The sequence below is a fragment of the Rhagoletis zephyria genome, unplaced genomic scaffold (genome assembly GCF_001687245.7).
Source record: "Rhagoletis zephyria isolate East Lansing unplaced genomic scaffold, Rhagoletis_zephyria_1.1 Rzeph_scaffold_15815, whole genome shotgun sequence".
NCBI classification, from domain to species: domain Eukaryota; kingdom Metazoa; phylum Arthropoda; class Insecta; order Diptera; family Tephritidae; genus Rhagoletis; species Rhagoletis zephyria.
The window spans coordinates 1-10,994 of record NW_016172881.1 but is presented as its reverse complement, the minus strand read 5'-3'; the positions used below and the strand labels follow the sequence as shown (position 1 = coordinate 10,994).

Here is a 10,994-nt window from a genome sequence, read left to right as displayed (position 1 = left end):
AAGTGAAGTGAAGTGAAGTGAAGTGAAGTGAAGTGAAGTGAAGTGAAGTGAAGTGAAGTGAAGTAAAGCGAAGTGAGTGAACCGAAGTGAAGGTTGGATAAAAAGTAAAGTAAAGTGAAGGGAGTGAATTGAGGTAAGGTGAAGCCAAATTAAATATAAAGAAGTGAAATCATCAGAAATGAAGTGAGGTGACAAAACAAGGTAAAGAAAAGTAAATGGAACTGAAGAAGTGAAGTGATAAAACGAGAACTAAAGTGCAGTGAAGTAAAATAAAGTTAAAAGCAGCGAAGTGTACTGAAATTAAGTGAAATTAATATGTAGAAAGAAGTAAAGTGAGGTGGAGTAAAGAGAAGCAAAGGAATTGAAGGGAAAATGATGTGGTATTCTGCGTGAGGGGGTGAGGTGAGAAATGGAATGAAAAGAAATGAATGAATGATGAAATTTTTGAAGGTGAATCGCGAAATCATATAAAGTATAATATAATGGAATAAAGTGGAATGGTATGGTATTGACTGAAATCGATCTATATCTAGTGGAATGGAATTAAATGGAATGAAATTACTAGAATAGAAATGAATGCAATATACTGGATTTGAATGCCACGTAAAGGAGTGGAATCATATGAAAATAAATGAGTGGATCGTATTGAACATAAGCCCTCGATATCTTGTTTTCGGGCTCATATTCAATACGATCCGCCGTGTTCTATTTTAGAAGAAGTGGACAAAATCAACTATCGCAAGAAAGAGATGAGATAGCTAAATAAATGTAATGGTTCCAATTATTATAAGACAAAAAATAATAAAAAAAAATAAAAAAAATTTAAACCTTTAATTCTCGAAAGACGTTTTGAAGGTCAAGCTAATTGTTTTATACAACACGTTTATCTTTCCTAAATTTTTAGGCTCAAAAGCTTTAAAACACTCTTATATATATATTTCGGTAGATATTTGATTTTGTATCTTTCTTTCCAAAATAGAACACTGTGCGATCTATCCGCAGTTTTCACAAAAGCTACTTTCATCTGCCAACGATGATGTTAAGGCCGACCTTACATATCGCTTGCTTGCAGAAATTGCTATTGTATTGTAAAGTTAGAATAAACAAAAGTGATGCGAGTTAAGTCCCAGAAGGGTGCTAACGTCAGAAACTACTTTTTGCGAAAATTTCAGATAGATCGTATTGACTAAACGGGCTCGATATAAATACTTAAAAACGGAAACGATATTTGAAGGAAAAAATATTGAAAAACCACAGTTCAGGTAAAAGTTGTTAACTCACTTGCAGGGATCCCACAGCATCATTCCCTTCCCGGGGCAATCCAGCGAACGTATGACATCACACTCTTTGGGATTGCAATAACACTTTAAACCGTTAACTACACGACTACCTGCGGCCACCATTATAAGTAGATAGCAACACAAGTAGATTAAATATGTGCGTAGATTGAGTAAACAAAACTGTGTTGTGGAGCACATTTTGACACGCGCTTGCTATTCCAAAGGATGGCGAGTGCTTTGTGTGAAAAATGTTTGCGTCTTTTTTGATCTAAAATTTCCGATCAATTTTGGGAGCTTTGGATTTCTTTACGAATATTCGTTGCACAAAATTGTATCTATAAAAAATTAATTTTACTTCAAAATGTACTATCAGTCGCTGCAGCAGTCGTTGATGTTGATGGCGCTGTTGAGTGGCCATGGTTATTATTTTAAAGTCTTGAAAATACTGAAAAGAACAAGAAAAATTGGTAAATTAGTATTTTTCGCTTTTTATTTAGATACATAAATTAGATATTAATGCATTTGCAGATTCGTTCATCGGATTGTTAAATAAACGCTGCAATTACTATGCTATAGAAATTATACAACTAGCATTTTGTAAAGTTTATAATAAATATCTGTTATAACAACACTTTATTCATAAACGCGCTCGCACTTATTGCAACACTAGAAGTTTCTTATCGATAGTTATCGAACATTCCATTTTACGTTTCTTGACGTCGAACCTTCTACATCTCTTATCGCACTTTTTGCCATTCTCTTGTTATTCGCTTTGACTTGCAATTCGTGTTTTACAGCATTCGCCACAATAATCTCAGGCATTTTATTAAAGCAACTTATCTCGAGATAGGGAATTTATCCTTTAAAGCAATATTTCATTGCGTTTGCAAAAAAATATTTTAACAATTAACTAGCCATAGGGTTAGTTCCTTCCTTGTAATGGAAAAGACTTATACATATATAAAGCCTTTCAAGGGAATCAATTCAAAGTCAAACATGCTAAATGCGCTTAATTTGTTTTAGTAGTAATCGTAAACCAAAGTTAACAGGTCTGGCTCACATGCGCTCTTATTGCAGATAATGAAGACGATTCGAGTTTTGAGCAAATTTCGCCCAATAAAGATAGCTTAAAGAGCCTTGTCCAAAGCCAACTCTTACAATAGCGACTCGTCTATAGATGTGGAATTTTTCAAGTGCCATGAATTGCCGAAGGAGGCTGCTATATTGTTTAATACTCCGTTGACTTCGTCAGGCCCGGTCGAAAGACTATTTGATTATTAATCATTATTTAACAAGTCTGGTTTGAGGTAATTAGGACTTACCGTCGATTTTTGGTAATTTCTTGCTAGCGCATTTTCTTCCATACAAAGTATGTTCGAAAATTTATTTGCAAGGGGAAAAAGAGCAACACCTTCCACAAAAAAATGCCAATAATCAACGGCTTTTTAAAACTTGCACTTTATTATACTAAAATTAAACGAAATATAAAACTGCATTAACAGAATACTTCTAAGACCTCTAATTAAAAAGCCCAAAATTTTCATGAGAATTTGTCGAAGTATTCTAATTATTCTGCAAAGTTTGAAATGCTTACTTATTTGATTTTTTGTACATAGCGGGCTCTGTTATTCTAAAGAAATATACTGGATTACTTAATTGATTGGTAATAATAACGCTAAGCATTTCATTCCAAACACTGTCAATTGGTCATTTCGCTTACTCTTCATTTATTCTTCACCAACTCAATTTACGAGTACGATAAACTCAAAATGAACTCGCCATTTTTTTAAACCTTCACTTCCATTTCCGTTTTCCGTTTTTCATTTGCCATTTCTACTGTTTAGTGCTAATAAACTCCAAGCCAACCAAAGCAATCATTGAAGTTTTTTTTTTATTAGACGAAAAACTAAGAGAATGTAAAAGAAAAGAGCAGAAAAAAATGAGGAAAGCAGTGGAAGCGAAGCAGATTATTCTTCATTAAATCACCTAAAATGACAGCTGAAACTCAAACCAAAGCGAAAGCAGCTATTCAAAAAAAGAAAACATAAAATAAAAACACTAAACTGTTCGTATAAAACCGGGCAAGAGGTAATGACCAACACAAGCGAAAATCACTACACACAACTTAAAAGAGTTGGCTAGTATAAGTGGTTAAGTGGATTTCTTAGCAATGATGAGAATTGCGGATAGTGTCAAGCCAAACGATGACTAATCAAAAAAAAACGGAACGGAAGAGAATACTCATCAATATCAATTGAGACAATCGACCATTCAGTTGTGAAGCGAATGGATTGCCAAAGCCATTAGAGAGGAAATCAAAAGGAATTGAGTACATACACTTGCAAGTGTACATAGGTACAAGAAAAAAAGAGATAATCGTTGTTGTTGAATGAAATTCGAAATTGGTGTTGGTAATTGAAGTCAAAACGAGAATTTCTGTGATTGTGATCGAAAGAAGAGTACTGTTGGAGGAAATAAGGTAGGGGATTTAGTGAAAGTTGTATGCAGAGATTTGTAAAATTGGATGGGTCAATGGGCTGAGCTTAAGAGAGGATTAGTGAATAGACTGTGACCTAATGGATGTATTATGAGTGGAGCTGTAACATGTTATTAATTTAGGAATCAAAAGCATCATTATTATATTGGTAAAAATTCTACAAAATACTTGAAATAAGTTACTGAGTGATTTAGCATCACCTTTAGAAAATTCAGGCTCCTCGACAAAACGCTCGATAACGCACAGTGGTCTGGAAGACGAAAACTGAGGGAGATTCCCAGGTGTTCGGAGTATACACGCCCACCAACCCTTCCCTTGAGCTTTGAGGCATCTGTGTATAAATGGATGGACTCGCCACGCCTTAGAGCGGCTCGTTTCCACTCTTTCCTTGAAGGTAGGAGGTTCGTAAACGCTATAGTGGGATCAGAGTTCGGAAGGGCGTACTCCACCGATACGGGAAGCTCCGAAACTCCGCGTATTATTTTGGGTTCCATCCGCCATCTTTTTCCTATTGACCTGCTGCAAGAATATAGTGCTACTGTTGCTTTTCGCACTCTATCTGCAATATTAGGCCCCCAGACCTAGATATTTGGTCTCTTCCTTTATTTCAAGGGTTTTCCCCCTAGAGTTATAGCGTCGAGGTCAATTATCTTGTGCTTCCTAGTGAAGAGCACTAAGTCTGTCTTTTCAGGATTTATTCTTTGAATTAGATCGGTTAATGTTGAGGGGTGTTTGCCCGAAATAGCTATTATAATATCGTCGGCGTTTGCAATTGTCTTCCCACCAATGCCTTCAAGTTCTTGAAGGAGGCTGGCTACTGCTATGTTCCACAGAAGTGGTGAGGTTACTCCTCCCTGGGGCGTACTCTTTACCAGGAATCTTTGCGATTCATCTAATGCTGCACTTATTTCGTATCCGGTCAGCATTCGTTTAATAAACGAGATGTATGAGTTGGCTTACACCCAAATTTGCCAGTGATGAGATAATCGCCTCAGGAGATATGCTGTTGAAAGCACCCTCGATGTCCACTGACGTGGGAAATTGCTCGAAAGAGAGGTTGGAGTAAATCGGAGGGGTTAGACGATCGCGAAAAGGCAAAGGATATTATGACCACACTAACGAAGGATTCAAACATTTTAGTAAGGAAATTAGCAAGTAAGGTTTACTTCTTAGAATAAGTTTTGTTTGGAATAAAGATAAAAAATTAAGATTTTCAAGCTGAAAAAAGTTCCAGAAACAAACTTTGTCAAGAAGGATGCCGCAAAAGAGAGAGTGAAAATTTGTTTTTAGTAAGTCGTAGTTTGTTTAATGAACGACGAAAAATACATTTTCGCAGATGGTTCTTATTTTTCAAGACAAGAATTTCACTCAGCCGATTCTTTGGCACATGTAGCAGAAAAACCGAGAGCAAAAAAGTTACAAGAATTCTAAGGTAAACCTTGCTTGGCAGTGAAAGTTACTTCCATTCTTATGCTAATATGAAGTATCTTCATGCCACTAGGACACTTTATTTATTTATTTATTTATTTATTTATGTTTAAATCTACAGTACAATGTACCTTACAGACTAGAAAATATATTATATAGTAATAATTGATAATGCCAAATAAAATACAAATCAAGCAATTAAATTAAGGACTTTAATAAAAGCCGATTTAGGCAAAGAAAAGTCTAGATGATGCGTGTTAGATAATGCATTGAATTCCCGAAGTGCTCGAGAAATCGGAGCATTACTTGCATATTTAGTTTTGAAGCTTTCTCCGTAAAAAGGGTAAACATTTCGGAGACTTCTTTGTGGAACATTAAAGCTTATCCGCTCAAGCAAAATTGGGCAGTCAATGATGCCACTAATTATATTATAAGTGAACGATAATGAAAGAACTGTTCTTCTCTTTTCTAAAGTACTTAAATTGATCAGCATTAGCCGCGAGCCATAGGATGGAACAGGAGCCTCAAACCGCAGCGAACGCAGTGCGAATTTCAGAAATACTTTTTGAACGCGTTCAATTCTACCTATCGATAGTTGGTCATATGGTCTCCAAACTATTACCGCATATTCCAAGTGTGAACGAACAAGAGCCGTAAAAAGCAATTTAAAGGTATATGGGTCTGAAAACTCGGAAGTGTTACGCCGAATAAAGCCAAGAGCAGAGTACGATTTCGAAAGGATAAAATTAATATGAGTATTGAAGGATAACTTAGAGTCAAACANCTTATTAAGGTCAGCGACCCTAGCTTTTGAACGCGTAATAATCAAATTGTTATTATCAGCTGTATCATTACTAGGCGCAATGTTGCTAGCAGCATTGTTGATAGAAACGTGCGATATATTCGAATTTTTTGGATATTCTGGATTATGCAGGTTGGAATGTCCTCCAAAAGCAGTTTCTATTTCTTTTAGTGAACACAAAGCATTACTAATCTTAGCCAAGCAGGACGAAATAGATACACTGCTGCAGGTGTCACATCTGAATATTAGATTTTTATTAGATTTGATTACTTTGAGGCAAGCGGAATTTAGTTTTGCACATTTTAAATGAAAGTTCAGCGAACAAAGTCCACAAGTAATAAAATCACCGCTCGCACACAGCGAGTTACAATTGAAACACAAACACATCGCGAACGTAAATATGATTAGAAACGCGACGGAGCTGCTAAAAACACGTCTGCACTCAACGATGGTTGGTGGTTAGACTTAGAGTGATTTAAAGGATTAATGTAAATTTGATCACAAAATAAGTCAATCCACCAAACTGTTCCGAAATAAGGACGAATGGGCTCAAGAAAAGTTGCACCAAAAATGTTCAAGACTTTGAAATAAAGTGGGCTTTAGCAGCTCATAGCTTTTTACCGCCTTATGTGGATTTGTTGTTATTTGCAAAAACAAAATGACTTTGTATTTAAAAACCTCACAATTGGTTCAAAACATATACTGGTTTTTGTACAGACAATTTTATTCGGCGCAGTCCTTAAATAACTGAAGTTGATTTAGGGACACAGAGATCACATCTGTTCGCGAGGCCTGTAGACGTACTCTTATATAGTCATAAATGATCCCATCTGATTCTAGCGCCCTAAATTTAATCAAATTACAAATTTATCAGATAAATCAGGAAACTAAAACCGAGGCTTTCGTGCTCTACCTACTAAGTGAACGTTTGGAAAGATGTAAAGTGAAAGAGCAAGGCCAATGCTGAGCTAAGAAAACAAATTCAGTGCAATAAAATAAAATACAAAATTAAGTTTCAAATCAAAAAACTATCATAAACAAATGTTAACCAACCCGCACTTAGGACGAAAAATGTGTATAAATGTCTAAGCACAATTGTAAGGAATAGAAATCAACCCTCCAAGAGTATGAAAACTAAACAGCGAGCCCAATTATAGAACAAAAGTAGCCTTGTCGGAGATGAGAAAAAAAAACTTGATAAAATAAGAAAAATTAAATGTATGTGAATGTATATGTACATACTTATGTACATATACTAATTTGTAAGAAAGGGAAAACTAGCAGACTCATCACGTAACAAGATAAAAAAGACGACAAACATTGACAACAAAGCGCGATATTAAATAGAAAATTACGCGCCAAAACAAAGCAAGTAAAGCTGAAAAAATGGAAAAGCACAAAAAGCGCTGTAATGACTGCGAAAAACAAAGCGCATGTCAACAAATCTTAGCCTTGGTTTACACAATAGATACAAACAAAAAAAGAGATGAAGTCTTAAGATAATCAGCTGCCGGCAGCAATGAGAAAAACATGAGCAGATAAGGAAAAGAAACAGGGACAAATGTGAAAACAAAAAGTATTAAGAAAAACTACGCTGCAGCGAAGCGGGGAGAAATTATAATGAGAATTAGATGTGCATATGTAAGGAGAGAAAGGGGGCAACAAAAAAGTGAAATCAGATGTAATTTACGGAGATAGAAGAAATGTTTGTATATTTAAGTGAATTAATAAATAAAAATTGTATAGTTAGACATCTTAACGGTGCCGCACAGAACGCTCAATGTCCAGCAATGGAGGACAAAGCAAACAGCTACAGTTTTTCAGATTATTATACAGCTGTTTACGCTGACCTACTACAAAGGACACTAATTTCGTTAGAAAATATTTTGTTAGGAAATAAATGAAAAATAAAGACATTAAAGCGAATGCTGCTCAAATATGCGCTATTTAGTATTACGAACGACTGATGTTTTTATTTATTTTGTGCTGCAAATTGGCCACAAGGTTGTTTGGTAAGCAATGTAGTTAGTTGGGGGAAAAAACAACAGAGAAGAAGGAATGGAAACGAAAAAAAAAATTTAAAAATTTGTCACTTGCTGATAAAACTTGGGAAAGATTGTAAACGAAAAAAAAATAGGGGCAAAAAGATAGCAAGGGCAAATATTATTATTTAATTTTTATGAACACAATATATCAATTTGAAATGCAAGTGAGCTCATGGGCATTTTGATATTGTGGATTGTGGTGGGACGACTTTTGATAGAAATTAACGAAAACGAAACCACATCGAACGATGAGTATTAAAGTTATCTATGTGTATCGAAGCAGTAACGAAAGAGTTTTTAAAATCTTGGGCTCACAAATGCACGGCAGCTGAGGAGGAGGTGTTGAGATAACTCCACCATATAGTCCATAGAACTGTAACAGTAATAATTAGTAATTAGTAATAACAGCTAGAAATCACACCAGTTCAAATTGCTTTGGTATGCCTAAGGAATTTTTCTATATCTGGCCACAGCTTCTTAAAAACCCTTTTTTTCTAAATAAGTATAGATGTAGTTTTCGCTGACCTGAGACCCATACCAATATAGTTTAACCCTTTCAGTATCGAAAAACTTTACGGTAACCTAGAATTCTAAAATCAGGAAATTTCAACTCCCTGAAGACGAGAAAAACATTTTTTCCCGTGCAAAGCTTATCGTTAAAAAGTTATAGTTTGCCGGATGTATTTGACAGGGCACCTCAACGATTAAAAACTACTAAATAAAATTCAGCCTTATTTCCATACGGTTTGGAAACCAGATATACATATTCAAGAGCATTTTTGATAGAGAACAAATTCTTGAGCGTTATTTTTATGTTTTGTTTTCTGAGAGATTGATTGAGATGTAAGAAACACATTTACAGTAAACCCATTTGACTCAACGCATATTTTTTTCAAAAGTTTATACCTGTGTCTTTATAGCGCCCTCGCTGAAACCGTATTCAAAAGTAAACAAAATTTGTGTTTTTTTCGACATTTCTTTAATAATTAGTTTTCGCGATTGATCGAAATGTAAGCGAACAATAATTCATATTTAGAAGGGCTGGTATGATGTAATGGTACTGATACAAGCAAAGCCATATACAGATATCGATTCGGAAACTGACCTCTCTCTTATTATGTAGACAAACAAAAATCGTTCACATGTGTGCACATACCCTAAGGGCAGGTTTCTCCAACTCATCTTAACTCAGTTTAGCAATTTTTCGGACTTATTCATTTTCACCATCTAGGCGGCTAGGCCAAAAATTAGCCTACATTTTAATTAGCTTATTCTTGACTAAGTCCAAAAAATGGCTAAACTAAGTTAAGTTGAGTTGGAGAAACCAGCCCTAAGAATATCTGGCTTGTCTAGTCCTCTTCTGACAGGTTGCCAGTGGTGAAGCATATGTCGCGGCCAGCTGTGATGGACCTAAGAATTCCGGAGAAAGCTTAGTGTAAATAAATTTATAATCTGCGTCTATTAAAATCGAACATATGTACGTATGTACATGGCGTATGAGTTACTCAGACGAGATGAGAATGTTACTCATACGCCATGTACGTACATACCTTCAAATCTAACTTTTCAGTCATAAATGATAGATCTAATATGCATCCGGCATTTTGAATTTTAAAAATTTGATTTCAGATGCATAGTCAGTGACCTCAAGAACCCAAGAACCCGCGATTGTAAAGTGTTAAGCGACTCTTAGCGATTTTAATATTTTAGCTGCTATTTATGTATCTATACTGGGTCAGCCAATTTGACTTGAGATTCGTAATTAATCATCATAAAACCCCCGGGGAAAACATTTCATGCGAATGTGATATGTATTTAATTTTTTTGGCTGCCATTTTGAATTTTTAAAATCAGGCCTCGCATTCGTAATCAAAAATCCTAAAAATATAAAAAAAATCCTTGTTAGTTTTTAAAATGTTGGGTTCTCTAGATATTCAAAATTTGTAAGCAAAAATCTAATTTCAAGTTAATTTAGACGCCTAACGGCATTTAAAAATTGGCACTTTACACTAATTTCTCCAAAAGGTTTCGAATTATTTCACTTTTCTTCACACAGGTGATTCCTGTATGCGGTTAGTTTAAGTAGGCAATTTTAAACTTATTTTATTAAAAAGGTGAAAAATATATATTTATTCCAAACAAAAATAGTAATTCTTATGTTAGTCCTTTAACAAGATATATTTAAAAGTGGACTCAGAGAAAAGCTCTGAAAAACTTACTAAGTAACCAAAAAAAAAATGTCTATTTATTCTGTTCTATTTTATTTACACTTCAAATAAATAAATGAAAATAGACTTTACTTTTTTCATCAGCTTGACTGAATTTTTCTACTACATGCTTACCTACTAAAACAATTGCATAAACACACGTCTTGGAAAAAGCCTATGATCCAAAATAATTTTGAGAATTAGCCAGAAAAACGAAAAATTCATATAAAATGACGATCAAGAAATTAAAAAAAATTTTCTTCTATCAAAATTTCTTAAATCAGTTTACAGGGCTCAAGAAAAAAATGCTCGTTTATTTATTTCTCCAAGAAAACTTACAGCAAAAGCAAAGTTATTTTTCAAGCAAAACGAAATAGTGAAAAATATTTCTTGCACCTATTCTTGAGAGCTGCAAACAGCCCTTTAAACAGAAAGAACTGCTAGAAATTCGGTTTTATAATTCTACGAAACTATCTAATATTGCAAATACGACATGTGGTACTACGCAAAAACTTTCTAAATTTCATTTAATTATTTAAAATTCAACTTTTTCTGCTTATCATACTTTTACTGGTTTATTTTTACCACCGTCATTATTCGTGCTCGTATTCATTAAAAATATTGCCTTTGAAATGCAACCCATTACGAGGGTGTACTCATTTCCTATTAATTTTGCAGTGCGTCCCGTCTCTACACTCAACCAGTCACTACTGTCCACAGCGAACTAAGCGCAGA

The 10,994-nt window shown here is 34.7% G+C and overlaps 1 protein-coding gene across 1 annotated transcript in view; it reads right to left on the bottom strand.

The window, feature by feature from the left end:
- Window positions 1-1,718, bottom strand: part of LOC108379190 (single insulin-like growth factor-binding domain protein-2) — a gene marked incomplete at its 3' end in the record, with an annotated part of 2,357 nt that extends 639 nt beyond the window's left edge. Inside the window, exon 1 of the mRNA XM_017635511.1 lies at window positions 1,282-1,718. Coding sequence (XP_017491000.1) covers window positions 1,282-1,478 — 197 coding nt within the window. The remainder of the gene's footprint in view (window positions 1-1,281) is intronic.
- Window positions 1,719-10,994: the final 9,276 nt, after the last annotated feature.